This window comes from Erythrolamprus reginae, chromosome 2 (genome assembly GCF_031021105.1).
Source record: "Erythrolamprus reginae isolate rEryReg1 chromosome 2, rEryReg1.hap1, whole genome shotgun sequence".
Taxonomy (NCBI): Eukaryota; Metazoa; Chordata; class Lepidosauria; order Squamata; family Dipsadidae; genus Erythrolamprus; species Erythrolamprus reginae.
The window spans coordinates 87,634,774-87,660,232 of record NC_091951.1 but is presented as its reverse complement, the minus strand read 5'-3'; the positions used below and the strand labels follow the sequence as shown (position 1 = coordinate 87,660,232).

The 25,459-nt window shown below is 36.6% G+C and overlaps 1 protein-coding gene across 4 annotated transcripts in view; it reads left to right on the top strand.

The window, feature by feature from the left end:
- ATP2B2 (ATPase plasma membrane Ca2+ transporting 2) overlaps nucleotides 1-25,459 on the top strand; it is a 169,218-nt gene that overhangs the window by 116,342 nt on the left and 27,417 nt on the right. For all 4 annotated transcript variants that reach the window (XM_070735780.1, XM_070735779.1, XM_070735778.1 and 1 more), the window contains 7 exons: nucleotides 3,713-3,954; nucleotides 5,378-5,612; nucleotides 9,044-9,223; nucleotides 10,646-10,733; nucleotides 18,612-18,718; nucleotides 19,374-19,565; nucleotides 24,518-24,731. In XM_070735780.1, the coding sequence (XP_070591881.1) occupies nucleotides 3,713-3,954; nucleotides 5,378-5,612; nucleotides 9,044-9,223; nucleotides 10,646-10,733; nucleotides 18,612-18,718; nucleotides 19,374-19,565; nucleotides 24,518-24,731 (1,258 nt within the window). The remainder of the gene's footprint in view (nucleotides 1-3,712; nucleotides 3,955-5,377; nucleotides 5,613-9,043; nucleotides 9,224-10,645; nucleotides 10,734-18,611; nucleotides 18,719-19,373; nucleotides 19,566-24,517; nucleotides 24,732-25,459) is intronic.

Below are 25,459 nucleotides of genomic sequence, written 5' to 3'. Positions count from 1 at the left end.
TGCCATTGTAAAATGAATTATGATCAATTTTCACGCATGACTGTTGCAGCATCCCCATGAACATCTGATCAAAACTCAGATGCTTGTTACTGAAACTGACTTTGGTATAAGCTGACTCATACTTTTGATGGTTGCAATGTTCCGAGGTCATGTACGACTTTTGCGATCTGACAAGCAAAGTCAGTGGGGAAGTCAGATTCACTTACTAACAGTTTGACTAATTTAACAATTGCAGTGATTTACTGAGCAGCTCTGGCAAGAAAGGTAATAAAATGGAGCAAACATATTTAACAAATGTTTCATTTAGCAACATAAATTTTGGGTCAAATTGTGGTAAAACTGCTGAGACAATTTTGGGTACAATTGGGTACAAGTAAGACTATCAATTTACTACTAAAGTTTAGTAATTTACTACTTTCTTACTAAGAAGTACAGTATTATAAAAATGCTTCCATTGACTAAAACAATAGGCATAGATAGATTTGTTTCTATAGTTCCTCTCTAGTGATGATCATGATACTGTATATGGGAAATTGTAACTTGGTATACGTATAGGAAAAATAACTGGTAAAGAGAATTAACTGTTAAACACAAGAAAACAATTATGTAATCTTCTTCTGAAAATAAGAAAAAGGTAAGAGTTCTAGGCTTGAATAAAGAGGATTTATTGTGTAGAGCAGTAAATAAATACATGCAGGTAGTTGAAGTTCTAACTATAATTGTGAAAGGTGGGGCTAAGTTTGTACAAGACACAATGAATAAGAGAGGCATATACTATATTGGTCTGAGGCATATGAATATAGGAAGTCTTGGGTGATAATGGGAATTGATGTGATCGAAATAATATTATACTGAAAGTAACAGAAAACTGTTTGAAGAAAACAGTGAAGCATTGTGAATTATTGTTGTCCGTTTTCAGTATGTGACCCAAGTATAACAATTACCTTGACCCTTACCTGGCACCAATTAAGTGTCCTAGTTTAGTAATATGACTTTAGTTAATTAGATTATTGAGCAATAAATCTTGGGTACTGCAACTTAACACATTGTCCTGATTCTTTGCACTTGACAGGAAGTTACAGATCAGCTTGCTACAATACTAAGCACTTGCTTCAAGTGTCTTTGCCTGACTGGCATAAATGTACTCAGGGCTGAATATCAGGTGAACATATGGACCTGATTATATATAGAAAAGCAACTTAGATATTCACTGACAACATGTCATCCACTGTCATCTAAAATTAGAACAAAGTCAGCACTGGGGCAATAGAAATTAATGGTAAAGGTTTTTTACAAACGAGGATAAAAAGACAGTGTACAATGTAGTTAAAAAGAGTTTTTAAGAAAAACTCACAAAATATAGCTTTGGGTGGAAATTAAAAATATTCTATAAAAGAGATAAATGAGGAGCTTCCATCATGTTGAATAGAATTAAAAATAAACATGATGAAATTGTGAAGTAAAAAAAAGCTTGAAGAAATATTTTAAAGTATTTTGTGTGAAAATGTTAATGAAATGTCAAAGGGTGGAATTGAAATGGATTTTGTAAATGTTAGTGGCCAAGAAAATATGATGGAAAAAATCATAAGAGTTGCGGAATGTTTTTTTAAAAATGGAAAAGCTGCCGTGTAGATGGCATAACTGGAGAGATGTCAACATTTGGGTATGTTTTTTCTGTTAAATGCCTCTTGTTTGTATCTGAGTGTGGAGAATACATTGCTGGTTATTGGTTGGTTAAGAGGTTTGTTTTAGAGAAAATATGTAATAAATGAATTTATAAGAATTAGTATCTTACCATGTTTCAAAAGGATTTAGAAACCTGAAAGTGAAAATATACAAAAGACCAAGCAGAAGATGAAAAGATTAGAATTTTGCTCTTCAATAAATCATTGACTATTAGATTCTTTTGAAAGAGAAAGCATATTATAAAATGAATAGACTTGAATTATCAAATATTTCTGACATGAGTAGGATATAGAATGGTAGATTGAATCTTATAATAATGACATAAATCACTAGGCAAGTAAACTAGAAAATAGCCACATTGTTTTGTAATGTCCAGACTGAGATAATGTCAAAAGAATAATTGTTTTCATTATCATTTAATTAGTTTAATCTTTTTTTTTAATATTAAAAAAAGAGTCTAAGAGTCTCTTAAGACTTATGAAGGCACTTGTCCTCCCATGACCTCTCTCTAGATTGCTATTGCATTTTCTTTACAGATGACTTGCTGTGAAGAATATTTCTAAAGTACTATTACTGCAAGCTACAAGGAGCTTTATGTGCAGTCAGGTACAATTCTAGATGATGGCAGTGAGCCCTAAATGCTGAAGACCAGAATATAGATAGGCTATTCAATTGCCTTCTCTTGTATAAACCTGCTTGTATATTGAAAGTATTTTTGGAGTTGCTCTCATAAGTACCAAATCCAGGAAGAATGCTTGTCCATGGCTGCATCTGATGTTGAACATTGCTGGTTGATCAGTAGCTTATTTTAACTTTTCAAATATTTTTATAGGAGCTGGTATATGCATTTAAGTGTGTTTTCCTGCTATCTTGTATTCATATTTTTGCATTTATGTGCCATTAAGTGTGAATGGGTTTATCCTTTGAAGAGCATAAAAGGAATGTAAAACTTTTACCTACCGTATTTTTTGGAGTGTAAGACAAATCTTTTTCCTCCCTGTATCTTATACTCTGAATGTAGCTTTTTAAAATCTTTTTTTCCAGCCCTAACTAGGTGCTGATGATCTTCCTGGCTTCCCAGTCCCTCCGATGAAGGTTTTTTTCCCATCCCTAAGTCTTTGCAGGCTTGTTTTAATTCCTATTCCCTAGTATACCTAGTAGGTAGATTTTCCCCACTATTTTACTCCCCCAAAAGTATCTTATACTCTGAAAAATATGGTAATAATAATATTTTTAAAAAATTCTATTTTGCTGTTCTTGTATAGGAACAAAGGGTAGAATAGAAATATTTAGAAAAAAATATTTGTTTTGTTTTTAAATGGGATGGATAGATCATTAACTGTAGTCTCCAAATTAAAAGTTATATGCAGTTTAAATTTCAACTTTTTGTTAAAAGTTGGAAAGCAACCAAACAAACAAACAAACAAACAAACAAACAAACAAACAAAGAAACAGAATATTGATTTTTTTTCCTGCTTTATTTTGCTTTGGAAAATAAAAAGAAACTAAGAGCAATGTGGAATAGAAATGTTCTTAAAACACCAAAATCTCTTTGTAATGCTTTAATATACTTTTCAGCAACTGTTTCTCTTTCCAAAAATAGTCAATTTAGGACTATTTGTTTACCAACTTTCAAAGTTACAGTGATAACGAAAAGAGTGACTTATAAGCCAGTCTTTGCATATTTGAGTGTCTCAATGTCCCCATGATCATATGGTCAAAATTTTGGTGCTTGGCAACTGGGAGATATTTACCACAGCTGCAGCATCCTTGAGTTGCATTCTTAGCATTTACAACCTGCCCTGGGGGATTTCTGCAAGCAAAGTCAATGAGGGAAACCAGATTTGCTTAATAACTGCATGATTCACTTAATGACAGACGTTGTAGTCCCAATTCTGGTCATAATCTGAGGGCTATCTAAAATGATAATAATAGAGAATAACTGCATGTCATCACAGGTGAGGTGAGGTAAGGATGCTAAATGACAAACCCTGAAGTCCATTTTTCTCTCTCTCTCTCTCCTTAGCCACCAGAAAAGGAAGGTGGTCTACCTCGTCAGGTTGGCAACAAGACAGAATGTGGATTGCTTGGATTTGTGCTGGATCTAAAGCAAGATTATCAGCCTATTCGAAATCAAATGCCTGAAGAGAAACTTTACAAAGTTTACACATTTAACTCTGTGAGAAAGTCAATGAGCACTGTCATTAAAATGCCAGATGACAGCTTCCGAATGTATAGCAAAGGGGCTTCTGAAATTGTCCTAAAGAAGTATGTGCACGGTATTTGTTTTGAACCCTTTTTCATTAATTCTATACGGAGGTCTTACCAGTTAGTTTTTGAACAGAAATATATTACTGCCACAGACAGTCAATCAGATAGATGTATCCATAATAAAACTCCAAATCGCCATAAAAACAATGGGACATTCTTTTATGTAAAATTTGTAATACCTTTGTTCTTTTAGAATAGATTTTTTAAAATAGAATGGAATATAATTTTTTTATTGGCCATGTGTGACTGGGCACATAAGGAATTTGTCTTGGTGCATATGCTCTCAATGTACATAAAAGAAAAGATACTTTTGTCAAGAATCATAAGATATAACACTTAATGATAGTCTGAGTACAAATAAATAATCATATTGGGAACCAGTCAATATAAATTGTAATGATCCAAGTAACTATTTACTAAGTTTGCACTACTATAAATCTTCTCATCACCCATCTCCTCCCCCAAATGACTGTATACTGTAACTTTGTTACATAGAAACATAGAAGACTGATGGCAGAAAAAGACCTCATGGTCCATCTAGTCTGCCCTTATACTATTTCCTCCATTGTAAGATAAAATACAGGAAATAGTATAAGGGCAGACTAGATGGACCATGAGGTCTTTTTCTGCCGTCAGTCTTCTATGTTTCTATGTAACAAAGTTACAGTATACAGTCATTTGTGGGAGGAGATGGGTAATGAGAAGATTTATAGTAGTGCAAACCTAGTAAATAGTTTGACAATGTTGAAGGAGTTATTTGTTTAGCAAAGTGATGGGGTTAGGGAAAAAACTTTTCTTGTGTCTAATTGTTCTTGTGTGCAGTGCTCTATAGCATCATTTTGAGAGTAGGAGTTGAAACAGTTTGTGTCCAGGATGCGAGGAGGTCAGCAAATATTTTCATGGCCCTCTTTTTGACTTGTGCAGTATACAGGTCCTCAATGGAAGGCAGGTCGGTAGCAATTGTTTTTTCTGCAGTTCTAATTATCCTCTATGTCTGTGCATGTCTTGGTGGGTTACACAACAAAATCAGACAGATATAGAGGTGCAGATGACAGACTCAATAATTCCTCTGTAGAACTTACTGTATCATCATTTGCTGGACAATTCTGAGTAAAATATGTATGAAGTGTCACAGATCAAGTGTCACCAATATCTGTTTTTCTTTATTATAAGTACCTACTTTGGGCAGAATTCAGACTAATACATAAAGGGAAACGGTAAAGAGATCTTTTGACATAGTCTCTATGAAATTGTTTTGTTAATTGGAATTTAATCAGTCATTATTTGAGACGGGTATGATCCAAGTTGCCACTGCTATTTTTTTTTATTCTAAATGCCATAATCTCATTTATCCCTCTCAATTGTTGAACCTTACTTCTTTGCCATTGTGATCCAGTCATTTGTTTTTCTTTCTTTCCAGATGTTCTAAGATTTTTAATGCTGCAGGAGAGGTTCGCATGTTTAGGCCTCGTGATAAAGATGAGATGGTGAAGAAAGTGATTGAGCCCATGGCCTGTGATGGATTGAGAACCATCTGTATTGCTTTTCGCGACTTTCCCAATGATCCTGAACCAGAGTGGGACAATGAAAATGATATTTTATCTGATCTTACCTGCATTTGTGTGGTTGGCATAGAAGATCCTGTAAGACCAGAGGTAAAAATACTCTAAAACAAAACAAAATGTCCAAGAAGCTCAGAGGGAGTTTTCCCCCTCTGTGGGTAGTAAAAAACAAACAAGGTATTGTTTTTTAAAAATGTTAACTTTTCAATATTTCCAAACATAATGCAATATAAAAACAATCTTTCAGAGTTTTAATTTCAGTATAAGAACTTGAACTATTTTTCTAATATTTTATTTATTTAAGGTGTGTGCTGTGCCCCCACCACCATTTAAGAAGACAAATATTATACTAATCTTCATATTTAGTGAATTTGCAATTGATGAAAGGAAGACAGTAGAAACATTTGTTTCCTTGGGCTCCAGAATAAAGATGGATAGGGTGCTGGAAATTAAATCTAGAGAGGAAAATAATAGCAGACCTAGACCAGATTGTGAAGCAGGAGGGCTTTTTCAAGAAGAAGCAAAGATCGGAATAGTTAAATCAGTGGACTTCTGGTGCAATGGTGAAACCCATTTTTTTTACTACCGGTTCTGTGGGCATGGCTTGGTAGGTGTGGCAGGGGAAAGATATTTCAAATTTTCCATTACCACCCCACTCCAAGAGAAGGATACTACAAAATCTCAATTTCCACCCCATTCTGGGACCAACTAGAGGTGGTATTTGCCAGTTCTCTGAACTACTCAAAATTTCCTCCAGAATCTGTCAGAACGTGCTGGATTGCATTCCTGTTCTGGTGGTCATGAAAGTCTGTAAATGCTAAACACAGAAAAAGTGAAAAAGAAATGTAGATGCTTCTGTGAGTGCCAAGGATTGCAAGAAGAACCAGTCATTCCTTGACCACAGAAAGACTTGATTGGTCCCTTGAGGTGATGTGCAGCAAGCAGAATCTCACATAATTTTGGGATGTGATGCAAGCAGGCAATGAACAAAAACAAAGTAGAACTAGAAAAAGAAAGGCAATGAATAGATGCAATCAAAGAAATGGAGAGCCTTTAGAAGTTGAAATGGCAAGCTTTCATTTATAGAATGCCCGAGAATCAGATGTGACTTTGTGACACTTAACTAGTTAATTAGCATTGATTTAACTTTTCTCATTGATTTTGATAGAAAAGTTCTTTCACCATTCCATTTGAAAGGTTTAAGAGGGGTGAAGCAACTTATGCAATGGTTGGGGAATGTGACAAACATGCATTTTGTTATTCCAGCATGTCACATTCACGTCATGGCAGTGTCGCTTGATGTATTGGTATTCCCCCCCCCTTTGCTAAACTGGGTGTGGGCGTGGCCAGCACATGATGCATCCAGCCCATGCATGGGATGGGAGTTTGACAGCCCTGTGTCACTAATTTCTTCACTAATGTTCAAGTAAAGATAACTCTTCAAGGAGGAATCTAGCAGCAGCCCCTCCTCTATTTCTAGACACAGTAAGACAAGTTTTAAAACACCAGAATAAATGATTCTGACTGGGAACTATAAATTTTCTTTGCAAGGGATAGAATTTTAACAGAACTGGAAGATGGATTTAACTTATTCATGGAGGACCGCTTTAACTATTTATTTATTTTTGCTTTCACAATCATGCTTTTGAAAAGAGTCTTATAATTATAGTTTATTTGCCTTTTTAAAGAAAAAATGACCTACTGGTGTGGAGAATTTTCAGCAGTTCAAACATCTCTGGTTTAGGCCCACCCTGAGATTCTCAGCATTTTAAGTAAGGGCTACAAAACTCTAGAACAAGTAGGTTAGAACGGCTCATCTGATTGCTTTATTTTGACAAAAGTGATACTTCAACATTTATTTCACCAGAGCCCAGCTTGTGTTAAAGATAATTTGAGTGGGTGGTTTTTTTCATATTCAACTGTGTTATGAATCCCAGATAAAAACTTTCAAATATATATATTTAAAAATGTATGGAAATTATGCTGAAGATTTCAACTTGAAGATAGAAAGATTAAGCCTCCAGGGAAAGCCATTCTTCATTCCTAAAATGTTAGATTCTGGAATAGCTATTTCCCCTATGGCTTGAATTTGCATAATAAGACAATCCTGGTTGCATTTGTGTTAGAAAGTTGTGTCACAGTTAATATCAAATTAGTTCAAAAAAGAGGTGAAATGCTCCTGGTTTGCTATGCCTGTCAGTCGTCGGAAGGCCATTTGGATGCCACCATTTGGGTTCTTATACCCTTGTGCATGCGCAAGGCATTTTGTGCATGCGCAGAGGGTAAAAGAACCCAAATGACAGCATCTAGTCTGGTGGGCGGAGCTCTCTGATGACTGACTGGCACTAGCAAACAGAGCTTTTCACCCCTGGTTCAAATGTATTGCTCTTCAAGTTTGTTCAAAGATTCATTTATTTATTTTATATTTCACGTTTTATTATTTTATGGGTTTACCATAGGTTGTAATATCTATTGTGCTCTCTTTCTTATGAACTAATCAGTAGTTATAACTGAATTAAGAGACATGCTTAATTATTAGCACTTCTACCAACAGCTGGATGCCTTTAGGGAAAAGAAGGCAACCATGTAGTGAGAGAAAAAGCAATTACAGTCATTACATAGTAATAATGAGGAGCTCAGAATGTGGATATAAAATACATGAAGATAAAAAACAGATTTTAGCGATTGCCCTGTGACTGATGGAGAAATTGTTCAATTCAATAGATGGTAGAAAAATTGTGATAACTCTTCGACAATGTAGAGGAACATTTCTTAAGTGATCCTTTGCTGGGAAACCCCACCTCCGGACTTCCGTTGCCAACGAAGCGCTCATTTTTGCAATGCTGGGATTTCCCTACAGCATCGCAAAAATACAGAAGTCCGGAGGTGGGGTTTCCCATGGAGGGGAGCCTCAGGGAAAATCCAGCAGTGCAAAAACGGGTGCTTCAGCTGGCAAAAGGGGTGAATTTTGGGCTTGCACGCATTAATCGCTTTTCCATTGATTCCTATGGGAAACATTGTTTCATCTTACAAACTTTTCACCTTAAGAACCTCGTCCCGGAACCAATTAAGTTCGTAAGGCAAGGTATCACAGTATTATGATTTTTTATGCTTCTAGTATTTTGAAAGAAAATTAAATTCTTTTAAAATTCTGTTTTGAACTATGAGCAGGATCTTAATACGATTTTCTTCTTCTTTCAAAAGTAAAATATCCATTCCTCATTAACAATCAGTTTGTTTCTAAGGCCATAAAAATAAATCTATAAACTAGGAGTAAACTAGTAATTAGCAAACTCTTCAGAATGTCTCTTTGCCATATATGTTATTCTTAGGGACTGTATATTCTTACAACTCCAAAAGGCCAGTGATGTCCCTCTTGTTTTCATTTACTAATGATGCACTCTTCAATACTTGAAAATACTTCATTCCAAAGTACAGTTCTGATGAGTTGTTATTATTATTATGCTATACTTATACTGTTTTTCTGCTCCACCTTCTTCCATTCCTTATTACTCTTTGATTAGGTCCCAGAAGCCATAAGAAAGTGCCAGCGAGCTGGAATTACAGTCCGCATGGTTACGGGAGATAACATCAATACAGCTCGTGCCATTGCCATAAAATGTGGAATTATTCACCCTGGTGAAGATTTCCTCTGTATTGAAGGAAAGGATTTTAATCGAAGAATTCGAAATGAGAAAGGAGATGTAAGTCATGTGCAGAACAGCATATATTCTGTCCAACTGTTAAAGAACTGGAAAGAGAAAGCAGTTTTTGTATTTCATGTGTTGACCCACATGAAATTATTTTGCTAATGGTTCGCAAGTGTGTGTGCTTGATGCTTCTGCACATGTGGAGAAGTGTCCCGGGCAAGTGGGTAGGGCAGGGCATGCTGGTGCTGCCGGTTATAAGAACCAATCTGAACTGGGACCAACCCATCACTGGTTGACTCCCCATTTTTTAAAGTTTTCTGTGCAAGAGATAAAAATTTTAAAAAATGGTATTACTGTAATATTAAATTGTCAAGAGTAATTCATACATACAAATGCACACATTTCAGTTTTCATTACTGTTCATTTGTGCATCATAATGTGGTACTGTTTGAAAAAGCACCATGCTCTGTTTTATCAGTTCCCTTTTAATAAATAACTTACACTTTCCTGGAAACAACATCTGAATTGAGTTTTCACCATTTCTCAAAAGCAGGATTGAAGCATAGTTTGCAATCCTTTTTAAAAAGATTATGTAATGGGAAGTTCTTGTTGCTCTTTGAGATTGCTTATTTGCTTGCAAATGTTTTCTTACACAACTAGGTAACATCAGTAGTAGATACTCAGCTAGGTTCCTTATGCCAGTGTTTCCCAACCTTGGCAACTTGAAGATATTTGGACTTCAACTCCCAGAATTCCCCAGCCAGCATTTGCTGGCTGGGGAATTCTGGGAGTTGAAGTCCAAATACCTTCAAGTTGCCAAGGTTGGGAAACACTGCCTTATGCTGATGATATTCTCTAGCTGGGTGATGAAATGTTTGCACACAAACAACCAGCTTCAGAGAGCACCAATGACTTCACACTTCAACCCTGAGCTATTGTTTCCCATTAGAACTTATTTAATCCAAGTTTACCAGCATGATTTGCAAAACCCAGTTATTCTTTTTGTGTACATTTAAGATGAAAAGCATATTTTTATAATATTTTTATATATTATAACTATAAAACACAAGTCAGCCTCCCTCTCTCTATTCCTCCCTCCCTCCATAAATTTTTTGATTATTCATAATAGGACTGATCCCACTAAGATATGACATAAATTTATTCTACATTTAATCACAAGTGTTTTTGTAAATTTAGAAAATGCCTCTTTCGTTTATTTAAAAAAATGATAGAGAAACTATGTAGGAACAATAATCTGGTATTCATCAAGAATATTTAGAACAAGATGTTGGAAGCAGCACAATAGTAAAAAATAGTACAACAATATTATTCAAATAACAATAGATGGGGAAATTTGAATGGGGAATGGAATATTTCTTCTCATCCTTAAAAGTGATTATTTTTTTAAAAATGACACTGAAATGCATTGAAAACTGACAAATGCATTCTTTTCATTACCCTTTTTACTACTTTCAGATAGAGCAGGAACGCATTGATAAGATATGGCCAAAACTTCGTGTCCTTGCTCGTTCATCACCCACAGATAAACATACCTTGGTAAAAGGTAAGACTGTGCTTTGGATGTATCTCTACATATCTGTTATTCTGTGATGACTTTTGTAGGAATGTAAACAGTTTGCTTCCTTTACACAATTTTCTGAACATAGTCATAAGGCACATAGCTCCAAGAAATTAAGTAAAACAACTTTTTGATGATAAAGAGTGTTTATTGTGGCACTTGCCTTCTATAATGAAGTTCTAAAATCCATGTAACTCTCTTCCTGAAGATATTATGGAAAGCCTGGCCATTCTTTTAGGTCCCTTGGCTGGGGTGGATGGAGCCCCTGTGAGATGTGTTTGTTGGACTGCTAAGTGTGTGTATTGCCTACTGTCTGTCCTTGTTAGTTGTATATGGTTTGCTGTCATGCCCGCTGTTAAAAGGGCATTATAAATAAACGTTTATTATTATTATTGTTGTTTTTGTTGTTGTTCGTTTTAACTTTATTTAATTAATTTTGTTTCTGACTCATCATATTGATATTTTGATCTTTCTTTATATTGTTTCTGGCTCATTATTATTATTGTTGTTGTTACATTGTTAGCTTCCCAACATATTTTAGAATTGGGCAGTGAACTGAATAAACTAAATTAAATTACACTTACCCCAAAACATTGGTATCTCTACCTAAGAACGCCTCTACTTAAGAACTTTTCTAGATAAGCACCGGGTGTTCAACATTCTTTTGCCTTTTCTTAAGAACCATTTTCTACTTAAGAACCCAAGCCCGGAAAAATTTCCCAGGAAATTTGAGAGCGGCATGAAGGCCCGGCCAGTTTCCTGCCATTCCCCCTGGGTTTCTCTCTCTGGCGCAGTGTATGGGGGAGGGCAGCCTCTTGCCGGGTGTATGGGAGGTGTGTGCTCCTCTTTGCTGCCTCAGAGTCCCTCTTTAAAGTTTTGGATTTTTTTGATTCCCCTCACCTCACCTTCCTTCCTTCCTCTTCCTCTTCTTCGTCCTCCTCCTCCCACCCAAATTCCGAACTTTTATTTCTTTCCTAATGGGTTTGCACGCAGTATTTGCTTTTACATTGATTCCTATGGGAAAAATTGTTTCTACTTACAAACTTTTCTACTTAAGAACCTGGTCATGGAACGAATTAAGTTATTAAGTAGAGGTACCACTGTACTTTGATTTCCACACATCTTTTTTAATTCATGCTATCTTTTTCAAACTATTCCAACCAAGAGCAATAATTGCCAGAAAATCCAGATATGCAAAATCAGTTTATCCTTTGTGAAATGCCCATATTTTGAGGTATAAGAGTTCAACAGCCTTTGCATTTGTACGTTTGTCTTCCTATGTCTGACCATGTCAGTGCGAAATACTTTTTATTTATTTATTTATTTATTTATTTATTTATTTATTTATTTATTTATTTATCCATTCATTCATTTTGTCCAATACACAATGAAAGTTATAGAGGATATACTCGTACTAAAATATATCAGAGAAAGAATAGAAGAGAAGATATAGGAGATATAGGAGAGACAAAAGGACAGGGGATGGAAGGCACACTAGTGCACTTATGCACACCCTTTACTGATCTCTTAGGAATCTGGAGAGGTCAACCGTGGAAAGTTTAAGGGTAAAATGTTGGGGGTTAGGGGATGACACTACGGAGTCCAGTAATGAGTTCCACGCTTTGACAACTCGATTACTAAAGTTGTATTTTTTACAGTTAAGTTTGGAGCGGATAAAATTAAGTTTGAATCTGTTGTGTGCTCTTGTGTTGTTGTGGTTGAAGCTGAAGTAGTCGCTGACAGGCAGGACATTGCAGCATATGATCTTGTGGGCAATACTTAGATCATGTTTAAGGAGTCATAGTTCTAAGCTTTCTAGACCCAGGATTGTAAGTCTAGTTTCGTAGGGTATTCGGTTTCGAGTGGAGGAGTGAAGGGCTCTTCTGGTGAAGTATCTTTGGACAGTCTTCGGAGAGGGGCGGCATACAAATCCAAATAATAAAATAAATAATAAATAAATAAATTTTCGAGGGTGTTAATGTCTGAGATGCAGTATGGGTTTCAAACAAATGAACTGTATTCGAAGATGGGTCTGGCTAAAGTTTTGTAAGTTCTGGTAAGTAGTTTTGCTGTCTTCCACCACAGGAATTGGCCATTTTATTATTTATGCTAGTCTTTAAAATGTATACTGTTGTTGCTCTCCAATTTAATAAAAATTATATCTTTGGTACTGGTCATAAGAAATAAAGCATTTGCCTTCTCACTTCATTGTCCAACTCTTAAAAGGTATATATATATATATTAAATAATGCATACAAAATCACAGAGGCACATTCACAGAAGTCAATCTAACATTATTTGATTTGATGTCAGAAATCCTGCTAAAATGTTTATGTTGTTAGCATCTTGTGGAATTAGGCTCTCAAAATTCAGTTCAACTCAGTCTGCATTAAAAGATGCAACCCGCCTCCTTTCCAATTACTCATCCAGTTAATATACAATAGGACAAAATGAACTATTTTGTGGAGGAATTGCAGTTAGCAGGCTTGAGTGATGGTAAAATTGAATCTAAATGAGATGGGCTGCAGAGCATAGGATTCTGGCATAAATAAAACAGACATGAATGTCTTATATAACTTCAGTTTAAAACAGTAGTGAAAGCACTCACCAAACAGCAGAGCCGGCAGGAAAAGAGAGGAATAATGCCTATAATGGAAGAAGAGTGCTTTTGGCTTGGGAACATCTTTTGCTTTTTTAAAATGAATTTCATTTAAAGTTACACAGAATTATTTTAGATGTTTAGTTTTGACCATATGCATGTTATTTTGCTTGAAGAATTAATCAGGATCCCATTTTTTTTATAAGATAGTTTTTATTATATTACAAAGATAAAAGTAAAAAACGAAGAGCAAATACATCTTATTTTACATCACTGTTTCGACATATATTTATAACTATACAATCATTGTGCTTATTTTCTTAATTATTTTGTACAGATAATCCATTTCATTTCAAAATAAAGAGGTTATTATATCAATAATTAAGCATAAATTCTAAACTTTCTGTCTAAATGTTTTGTACATTCTTGCCCTTCCTTCACCCATACCCCCCCTTGAACTGTTTCGTAACAGTTCGAAATTTCTTTAATTGTTGGTATGCGGCATATGGCGGTCGCGGTTTTAACAGATTTTATTCTGACATACACTTTATCTAAAGTCAGTTTGGATTGAGTTTGATATCAAATCAATTGAAGATTTTCAGAATCTGGTGTTTGCTCACTATCAATATTATTTCTATGTATCATCTTGTTTTAGTTTTAATTTTGTCTTTTTTTTTCTTTTTTTCCCATTCATAAAATTTTTCCCAAATTTCATAGTATTTTGAGTCTTCTTTGTTTTTATGTTTTTGGGTAAGTCTGTCCATTTCTGCGCAATCATATATTTTCTTAATGATTTCTCTTTCTGATGGTGTATCCTCTTTTTTCCAGTTCTGTGCTATTGTAATTCTTGTGGCTGTGATTATATGATGGATCAGATAGAAATCATCTTTTTTAAGTTTTTGATCTATTATGCCCAAAAGAAACGTCTCTGGTTTTAATTTTAGTGTGATTGTAGTAATATCCCGAATCCATCCTTGAATTTTTTTCCAGATCTTTTTTATATGGGGACAAGTCCACCGGGAAAACAGGATCCCATTTTTTTTATTCAACTATTTGGTGCATGCATATTTCACACCTATCTTATGCTTCTTAAAAATTAGAATCTGTTAACCACACTCTGGATAAAGAGCATAATTTATTGGCATTATTTTTTGGGCCTTCCTATCCATAGCTTCAGCTTGCGCCCAGCCCACTATTAGAGCTAATATCTAATGACTGGAATTTCCCAGGTGTTCATTGCCTTGATGATATTCCTGCCACTGAGTTTCGATGATAAGATATTCACTCGTCTGATGTATTTACTATTAACTTTCTTCTTGACTTCATTATGCTTGATATTGTTAGCCTGAAAATTGCCTAGATATTTGTGGTGATCTTCTTCATCCAGTAAAACAACTTGATGTTTTTACTACTTGTCTGACCCAGATTGTTAGGGGCAATACACTGATTCTGTAAAATGCTTAGAGAGGGCTGTAATGTACTATGAAACAGTATGTAAGTCTAAGAGCTATCCCCTATTGAAGACAAGTTTGTCCTGTCCAAACTCCATTGCAATATCTTAACTTTGTAAGTGGACAGTTTGAAAACAGTGATTCTATTTCAGGTGGTATTTTTCCATTTAGCTTCAGATCATCCATTTACAGGATGTGTCCATAACCTGGTCTACTTGTTCAGTATGGTTGACAGAAGAATCAGTGCAATGACAAACAGTAGTGGTGATAGTGAATCTGCTTAAAGATTCCTCTCTTGATGTTAAATTCTCCCAGTCAATCACTATTGATCAACAACTGTGTCTTCCATTGTGTATTGGTATATATACATAGCTTCTGATTTTTCTATATTGGATCTGATTATCCAATCATGTGGCAGGGAGTTAAATGCCATCTTACAATCAATCCAACCTACATTTAAATTGATTTTCCTTCTCTTACAATTTTCCAAAGTAATACATTTTCCAAACCATTTGTCCCTCTGCTCTTTGAGCAGGTTTTCCCCCCTTTCTGCTCAGAAGAAAGAGCTTGTTTTCAACCAAATATAGTTGGCTACCAGACCAGTTAGCATCTTTAAAGTTGTTAGTAAACAGGAAAATTGGCCTGTAGTTGCTTGGTGGTGTTCTTTTTGATGGGTTTTTTATTATCAACTAAGTTTTGTAAGATGTTAACCAATCTTCAGTTCCACTCCTTGCAACTTCTCTACCCCCCTTTTTTTTCAATCTCCTTTATTCAAGCTGCACTTTATTTATTTATTCATTCATTCATTCATTTATTTGTTTATTTTCCAATACACAATAATACACAATGAAGGTAATAGAAAGGAAATAGAATTACAGAAAGAATGGAAAAGAGAATATAGGATAAAATAAATCAATGAGAAAATAGAAGAAAGATATAGGGATAGAAGAGAAGATACCTGTATATGGGATATAGGAGAGACAATAGGACAGAGGTCGGAAGGCACTCTAATGCACTTATGCACGCCCCTTACTGACCTCTTAGGAATCTGGAGAGGTCAACCATGGACAGCCTAGGGGTAAAATGTTGGGGGTTAGGGGATGATACTACTACTACAGAGTCCGGTAATGAGTCCCATGCTTCAACAACTCTATTACTAAAGTCGTATTTTTTACAGTCAAGTTTGGAGTGGTTAATATTGAGCTTGAATCTATTATGTGCTCTTGTGTTGTTGTGGTTAAGCTGAAGTAGTTGTAGGATTAAATTAACAACTCTTGAAGTCTTCTTGGTGATGTTGTTGCAGTGGGCTTTGGCACTTAGGTCTTTTATAATTAATACTCTGATGTCCTTAAATGAGTTGGGGTTATCTATGATAATTTGAGTATTCAGTTTGTATTTGGAGTTCTGATTCTTTTTGCCGATGCGCAGGACAGAGCATTTGCTGGTTGAGATTTGGAGTTGCCATGTGTTAGACCAATCAGAAACAGAGTCTGCGGCTTTTTGGAGAATAGTTGTGTTGTTGGTGGTGTTGAAGAGTTTTACATCATCTGCAAAGAGAACACAGTTGCTTGTAATGAGATCGCAAAAGTCATTCATGTAGAGCAGTGTTTTTCAACCAGTGTGCCGTGGCACACTAGTGTGCCGCGAGACATGGTCAGGTGTGCCGCGAAGCTCAGAGAGAAAGAAAGCAAGAGAGAGAGAAAGCAAGAGAGAAAGAAAGCAAGAGAGAGAGAGAGAAAGAAAGCAAGAGAGAGAGAGAGAGAGAGAGAAAGAGAACAAGAGAGAGAGAAAGAAAGCAAGAGAGAGAGAGAGAAAACAAGAGAAGGAAAGAGAGAGAGAGAGAGAGGGAGGGAGGGAAGGAGAAAGAGAGAGAAAGACATAGAGGGAGGTAGGGAGGTGGTAGAAAGAGCAAAAAAGAGAGGAAGGAAGGAAGAGAAAGAAAGAGGAATGGAGAGAGAGAGAAAGAAAGAGGAAGGAAGGAAGGAAGGAAGGGAGAGAAAGAGGGAGGGAGAAAGAAATAGAGTGAAGGGGAGGAAGAGAGAGAGTGAATTTTTTGTCCAAACTTTTTTTAGCTCCCCCCCCCCCTCAATGTGCCCCAGGGTTTCGTAAATGTAAAAAATGTGCCCCGGCTCAAAAAAGGTTGAAAATCACTGATGTAGAGAATGAAGAGCGTTGGTCCCAGTACGCTACCTTGGACGACACCGCATTTAACAGGGACAGGGGTAGATATGGTGCTTTCTATTTTAACCACTTGTTGTTTGTTTGACAGAAATGCTTTAATCCAGCTGTGGAGGGCTCCTGAGATACCATAGGATTTGAGTTTTATGAGTAGTTTGTCATGGACCACTGAATCAAAGGCTTTGGAGAAGTCAATATAAATTACATTTATAGATTTTCCTTGATCAAGATAAGTAGTCCATATGTTTTTGCAGTGGAGGAGCTGTAGGTTGCAGGATAGTTGTTTGTTAGAGAGCAGTTTATTAGTTTCAAGGTGGAGGGTAATTGATTGGTTTATAATTGATTCCATGACTTTGCATGGGACACAGCATAGTGATATTGCTCTGTAGTTATCGACAAGAGAAGGGTCTACTTTTTTTGAAGATGTGGATGACCATTGCTTTCGACCATAGCTTAGGAAGTGTGCTGCTGGCACTGAAGGACTTTTTGAAAATTATGCTTAGTAGTTCAGCTATAACAGAAGAGAGCTTTTTTAGGAAGTATGTGCATAGACCATCTGGTCCGACTGATAGGGAAGGTTTAATGTCATGTAATGCTTTTTCAACTCGGCCTTCAGTAAAGTCTATAAGGGTTGTCTTTGGGTTGACCCATACTTGTGCTCAGAACTGTATTGCTTTTTCTTTGCAGGTATTAATTGCAATAATTTTGTTGATGGATTCATAGAAAAGTTTCTGATTGGATTGAAATTGAAGATTCTGTCTGTAGCATGCATTTCAAACTTCATCTCTTCTACTTTCCTTGGCTATGGCTGTTTTATTATTTTAAGCGCATTCTTAATATTCCTAGGGGTATTCTAAGACATTTTTTTCCAGGTATAATTCCCCCCCCCCATAGGAACTTTTTCAATACATTACAAAATACCTTCTATTTGTGTTAGAATGAAAGCAGTATCTCATTAGTTAGACATGTATAATCCCCAAAATTAATTTCCAATTCCAAATTATTTACTTTCGGTACATACCTCAACCTCTAGTTTTGTCATCTCGTTAACCAATTTTCTTCTAATTAAATTCAACATTAACTTCCTTTTAACAATGTTAACTCATGCTTATCATCTTGCAAATCTATATAAGCCATCGTGCCTTCTTCCATTTCTTATAATTTTTCTTTAAAAATAAAAACCCTTATATAACCTTCTCCTAATTAACAAAAATAAATTCTAAGACAATTGATTGCGGAGACATTTTTGCACCCACAAATAAAATTAATCAAATTTTAGCAATGCCTTGGGCACTCTGAGTAATATGAATATCAAATCGGAGGACTTGCTCCATAAGTAATAAGATAAATCTGGGTACTATGCCTTAGTTATAGTATACCTTAGTTATAGTAAGAAGTTAGATAGATCCTCAAGATGTCATGTGATTGGACACTTTTTAAAAATGTGCTCTGTATATGACAGACATGTAAAAAATATGAGACTTTACCTGACAGTAGTATTTACCACCCATGAAGTACTGAACAGAATAAGAGTTGGAAGGGACCAGTCTGTGTTGATTTGGGGAGTCGCGTCATCTGCTGGAACATGACATATATTTACATGATTACTTAAAAATGTATTGCCATATTTTACAGGTATCATTGACAGCACGCAAGTGGAGCAGAGGCAGGTTGTAGCAGTGACTGGTGATGGAACTAATGATGGACCAGCTCTTAAAAAAGCTGATGTTGGCTTTGCAATGGTATAATTCAGTTTGTTTCTGGTTTCAGTTTTGATCTACTTTTGTGAGTGAATGCATTGCATTTGGAATTGGGTTAAATATTCACCCCAAGTTTCTTTTAATAATGAAAAAAAATGTTCTCAATTATTCACTCAATCTACTGCTATGCTGCCACATATTTTAATAATATTAGCTCATACTATTTTGTGGCATTACCTGGTTTTTCTAAATGGTTTTGAAAATAGGTCCATTGTAAGGGCAGTTGGGTAATAACTAAAACTTCAGCTCTGAGCAATGTGCCAGATCACAAACAGATTCCAGTATGCTTGCCATCTGCTGTACAAAGTCTGTTAGAGGGAGCTAGTCCAAGAAATTACTTTCACACTGTTTTGGATCTTGGCTGCTATTTTATCCCTCAACAAATATTTAACGGTAAAGTATTTTGGGGGGGAGGGGGAATTGCCTTTTTTTTGACCCTGTAGATCAGGGGTCTCCAACCTTGGCAATTTTAAGACTTGTGGACTTCGGATCCCAGAATTCTGGGAGTTGAAGTCCACAAGTCTTAAAGTTGCCAAAGTTGGAGACCTCTGCTGTAGACCATATTTGGGTACTCATCCAAATTGATTTCTTATTTCTCTTTCTAAAAAATTACTATTGGCATCTCTTTATTTTTCAGGGTATAGCGGGAACTGATGTGGCAAAGGAAGCTTCTGATATTATCCTAACAGATGACAACTTCAGTAGTATTGTGAAAGCTGTAATGTGGGGCCGTAATGTTTATGACAGTATATCTAAGTTCCTGCAATTCCAGCTTACCGTCAACGTGGTGGCTGTGATCGTAGCTTTCACTGGTGCTTGCATTACCCAGGTAAGGCTAAGAGTAAACGAAAGTCAACTCTGGATATTGCAGTGATCCTTTGGATTAAGACAGAATCCAGTTTTGCCACAGCTGCCTGATTAATATGATTGAGATGAAAAATAGTGATAATCACTAATGTAAAAGGGGGATGGGAACAGTGTTCTAATTATTTTATAAACAAACCCCTGTTTTCCCCAAAATAAGACATCCCCTAATAATAAGCACAATCAGACTTTCGAGTGCATGGCAATAAGGCCAAGTGCTTTCAGGGTTCAAAAAATATAAGACAGGTTCTTATTTTCAGGGAAACAAGGTGGATCTTATTTCTTTGCTGCTAGCCCCGAGCAATACTTTTTGCGGTGGCTAAAGCAAGTTACTGCATTATGTTCATTCATATGCTAGGCAAAAATCCATGAAGGTTGGAAACAAAGACCTCAGGTTATCCTCATTGTTCAGCACCTGTTCAAATTTACTGTATGCCAGCACTGAATGAGGGCTTTTTAGGATTGAGCCTCATAGTTGTAGCTATGGTCATATGATCATGATTCTGGTACCAAGCAAACAGCTTGCAATTACAACATTGTAGAGATCTGAGGTTATATGACTGTCACTTGATTGTCAGCTTCTGAGAAGAAGAGTCAATGGAGAAGCTGGGAAGAGATCTCAAATGGCAATCACTTGCAACCCCACAAGATTTATCTAATGACAGCCACTGGGATTGCTGGAACTGCTATGAAAGTCAGGGCAGTCACATCTCAACTTTTGATTAAATCATTTAGTGATAGGGTTCCTCGACCCATCAATAAGTGAGTATTACCTCCACACCTTTTTTTTTGTTTACAATATTTTAGCTATTGGGGGAATCCTATGCAATAATCCCTTTTATCTAATATATGGAATAGGGAGAACCACTTGTATATTGCAGAGGAACTTATGCATTTTAGTAATTGATTTATAATCCTCTTTTGAATGAAAATGCATATAGTCTTACTTTGTTTTTAAAAAGAGAAAAGCCCTATATTATTTCCTTCTTTGCTTTAACGTTCTTGAAAGCATTATAGGCTGATTAACAATGCCACATATTTGAATTTGAGTCAGAAAACTATCATTTGTTCAGTGAATCGTTTTGAATTTGAGTCAGAAAACTATCATTTGCATAGTGAATCTTTTGTAGTCCTAAACTTTTTTTTACTTTTTCTGTTTCCCCTAAATTATTATCTTTCTCCTTTTCTCATCTTCATCCAATTAGATCCCTCCCCTAATTCTCTTTTCTTTTCTTTTCCTTTTCTGATGTCATTACAGCTCTCTCTATTCCAACTTCAGGTTGTTACCCTTCCCATGCTGTATTTTATAGAAAAATGGTTTTAATCTATTTTATTCTGGAAGACACACACACACACACACTTTTATATGCGATAGTTGTAAATGTTAAATATGCTACCAGGATTTTTGTAAGTTGTAGAGAGAAAATGAATCTCCCTCTCCCTCCTTCCCCCCCATCTCTCTTTCAGTGTGTTTACCGCCCCCCATCTATGTATATATACAGTGCCTTTTCAATAGAAGCTCATTACAATATCTACCTTTGAAAACAGTGCAATTATTCACATAGCACATACTGTTCACTCTGGGGCAACAGGGAAATTCAGCCTCACAGAGAAAATTATGAATAAGTCATTAGGTGTACTGTAAAGAATAAGTTTACCTTGTCATCATGATATGGCCAAGTGAAACCTGAGGCAGTCTCTTTTGGAAGCCACAACATTGAAACTCCTCCCAAGTTACTCTGCTAAATTTTTCAAGGTGTTCAAAGGTTGTAACTATTGATTTCTTCAGGGTTATTAGTCTCTCCGAGCAACAAATCCTCAAAGGAAGAGCTTCAGTTAAAAACATGCATGGGTGGGGAAAGGCAGGTCAACATTTACAATAATACAGTACTTGATTACGCTATGCAAAACAGTAAGCAAATAAAAACCAAGAGAGGAATACTTTAGAGAAAAGAGTGCATTTCTTTGACTCATTCAGAATAGATTTCTATCTGGTTTACATTAACTATCATTAAACCATAACTGCTAGGTTTGCACAATATGCAAAGCCAAAAGCCAACGAACCACATTTTAATTATCCAGTCAATGTATAATTGCTTGGATTTGATCTATTTTTGCATGGCTTTAGTTCCTATGTAGAACAATGTTATTGCGGGTAGGATTTTAAATGCATTGAATGAACACATCATTCAGAAAGCAATTGCATAAATCACGATGAAGCTCATGAGAGCCCCCATTCATCTCTCCCTGATTAGATTTAAACATCTATTCAATTCAAACTTTTATTGTCAGAGTACAATATTGGTTGAGCCTCCCATCATGCACCCCCCCCCAACCCAATGCAATTCACAGTAAACGATACAAAATCCCTGACCCAGTGAACCCTACTAACAAACACACAATCCTACTACTCCATGTGAGCTTATTGCACATCGTGCAGGTCCTCCAAGTCAATCGTACTATGTTGTTATAAAGTTAATATAAAACTTTATAACAACATCCTTCAGCCTGTTTGTATGGCTGCCTCTGCTTTCCATATACAGTATATGGCAATAATGCTTTTCACTAATCGGGATGTTGACCAATGCCTATCTTATTCATCCCTTTCTAAAGGTCTAGACCAGGGATGTCAAACTTCAGTATCTTTAAGACTTCTGTATTTCAATCGAAATTTCACTACACCAAGTACCAAAAACTAATGTGTATTTAATGCCTAAATTGTGGTTCAGAATGAGCTTTTATGTTTGACTGAACTGTGCGGAATAGTAGACAAGTATTATAGTCACCCAAGAAACATGCAGTGATCGATACTGGGAAATAGTGAGAATGCTGTGCTACCCAAAAACAACAGCTGACAGTTACACATGTGTAATTTAGAGGATGGATCAAAACGATAAATTTAATTTCCATTACACACAGTGGTTCTTTTGGATTTTACTGACACTTGCCTAGTAAGGACTTTTCAAGTAGAGATTCACATGGGGCGAGAACAGCATTTAAAAGGGAACACTTCCCTTCCAGGAATCATTTGTAGCTGTTTTCTAAATTGATAACTTCAATTCAAAATATTCCCCGATTACACACAATGTCACATTGCTCAGTGAAATTTATCTTCCTGCATTCAGAAGAGAAGAAGCAGGGAAGGTGCTATAAACTATATTCTAGCCTCTGAGCATGGTTGGTTGATGCAGTCCATATTGTAATTTTCTTCCTAGATCTTAGTAGGGTTTTTTCTTTCCAAGAAAGCGACTTTATTTCTTTCATAGTTATTGGGATGTGCATCCTGGGAGTAGTAGTCCAAAATACATGCAAGAATCATATGTCCCCATTTACCTTAAGGTGCATAAAATCACATGAATATAAGTTAATTAAGGAGAGATTGTTCCCATTTTCCCCTTCCTCATATGACTTTCCAATATTTTTTGGTTGATAGATGAACTTATAGCTCACATTCAGGTGGAAGAAGAAGTCTGGAAAAGCTGTGGAAAGAATGGAAAGATGTTTTTATAAGTAGCATGTGGATATGGCAGTTGGATTTGTTTTGGGATAATCCAGTTATATTTATGGCAAATTTAAACAAAGCAAGTTGTCATTGCAATGCTTAGCCTGATCTTACCACTTGAAAATGCAGAGAAAACCTGTTTAGGTTGGAACAACTACAAAAGCATTCTATGCTTGAAAGCAGGATTATTTTTACAGCAAAAATGCCAACATAATAGGACTAATTCTATGTCTTGAGGGGGAGGCTAACACAAATATAATAAGCAGTATATTATTTTGGATTTTTCATATGTACTTAACAATAGTGAACAAGTTGAACATTGTTAAAGTGAGAATTGAATAAACAGTTATGTAATATTTAGACAAATCTAACTAAGTAGTCAATTCTGAGCAGATTTGTTGAATTTTGCTCAAGTCACTTATTACTCAACTATCACAAATGAAGAGACTAATTTTGGAATAATTTGCACTGTCAAAATGAGCTTTATTTTATTTAGAATTAAGATACATGTTATGATAAACTTTGATTTGATTCAATTGGATATGCTTAACTAATGAAAAAATAAATTCTATTTCATTTCTCACTGGTCTATCATATTGCAATCTATCTATAAGTCGTTATAGTTTGGAGCAATGGAAGATGCTGAGAAGAGGTCATTACTGAAGCCACAGTTTAATAAAACACATTTAATAGTAATTTACTTTCTCTCTTGAGATATTAATTAGTTTGTGGTTGTTTATTAAATGTTCTGTTTAGAGATGCCAAGGTTGCCCCTGTTAGTTTTAGTGAGCAGATGGCTCCTTCTAGTGGTTGTTTATGCATGACTGAAAATGAGTATTGTAGTTTAGCAATCCACAAAACCTTAAAAATTGCAGAGGCACTTTATAACCTATTACTTTCTAATATTTTGGACTATTACTTCCAAAGTCCTACAAAATTAGCCATTCTGTTTGAGATTGATGGGAGTTGAGGCTTAAAATATTTGAAATAACCAAATTGCCTACCTTTTATTTAGACAATAGGACTTACTTATTTTAACATTCCATTATTTTCTAAACTAAACTACTCTTTTTGTCCATCCTGTTTCTGTGTTTCCTATTATTATCCAGAGATTTTCTAATGGTTAGGTGTGACAGTGTTGAGTCTTCTGGTATCAAATCCATACGTTCTCAAAGACAGTGAGATTTAAGCAGACTGGTCAAAGGATGGCTGTAAATTGGGTAGATCAGATTAATGAACCATGCGTTATTTTACATTAATGGAACTTTCTCATTTAAGTCTTTTTATCTTTGTGAGGACACATAGAAATTAGAATGGCAAAGCCTGTTATTCTAAGACAACTTCCAGAGAAATGTTAAAGGACTATACACAATAAAGATGTTGATATGTTTTTTATCTTTCTTTTTTGTCTTCAGGATTCTCCTCTGAAAGCCGTACAGATGCTATGGGTCAATTTGATTATGGACACTTTTGCTTCTCTTGCTCTGGCTACGGAACCTCCCACCGAATCCCTTCTGCTAAGAAAACCATATGGTAGAAACAAAGCCCTTATTTCTCGTACCATGATGAAAAATATTCTGGGACACGCTGTGTATCAACTCATTCTAATTTTTACCCTCCTTTTCGTTGGTAAGCTCAAATGTCATTTATTGTTATTTTTCCAAGCTATAGCTCAGCGTTTCCCAACCGGTGTGCCGCGGCACACCGGTGTGCCGCGAGACATGGCCAGGTGTGCCGCCAAGCTCCGGCTGGGCGGGGCGCTGCCGGTACTTCCGTCCTGGGGCTCCCGCTCGCAGCTGTCCCCCGGCTCCTGCTCGATGCCGCGGTTTTCGGCGCTCTCCTGCTGGGCTCCAAAGAAGGAAGGCGGGCTTTTTCCCGCCTTCCTTCTTTGGAGCCCAGCAGGAGAGCGCCGAAAACCGCGGCATCGAGCAGGAGCCGGGGGACAGCTGCGAGTGGGAGCCCCAGGACGGAAGTACCGGCAGCGCCCCGCCCAGCTGGAGCTTCTCTGGCATCCACGGCAAGTGTCCTTTGTGGCCCCGCGGGAGGGCACTGGCGTTGGGAGTGGGGGGGCGGCCGCAGCGGCCGCAGGCAGTCGCGAGGAGATGTCGGCGGCGAGAGGGAGCTCTCTCTCTCTCTCTCAGCTGACTGCAAGCGGGAGCCCTGACGGTGGCGGTTGGACCTGCGGCAAGTGTCCTTTGTGGCCCGGCGGGAGGGCACTGGCGATGGGAGCGGGGGGGGTGGTCGCAGCGGCCGCAGGCAGTCGCAGGGAGATGTCGGCGGCGAGAGGGAGCTCTCTCTCTCTCTCAGCTGACTGCAAGCGGGAGCCCTGACGGTGGCGGTTGGACGTGCTGCTGGCG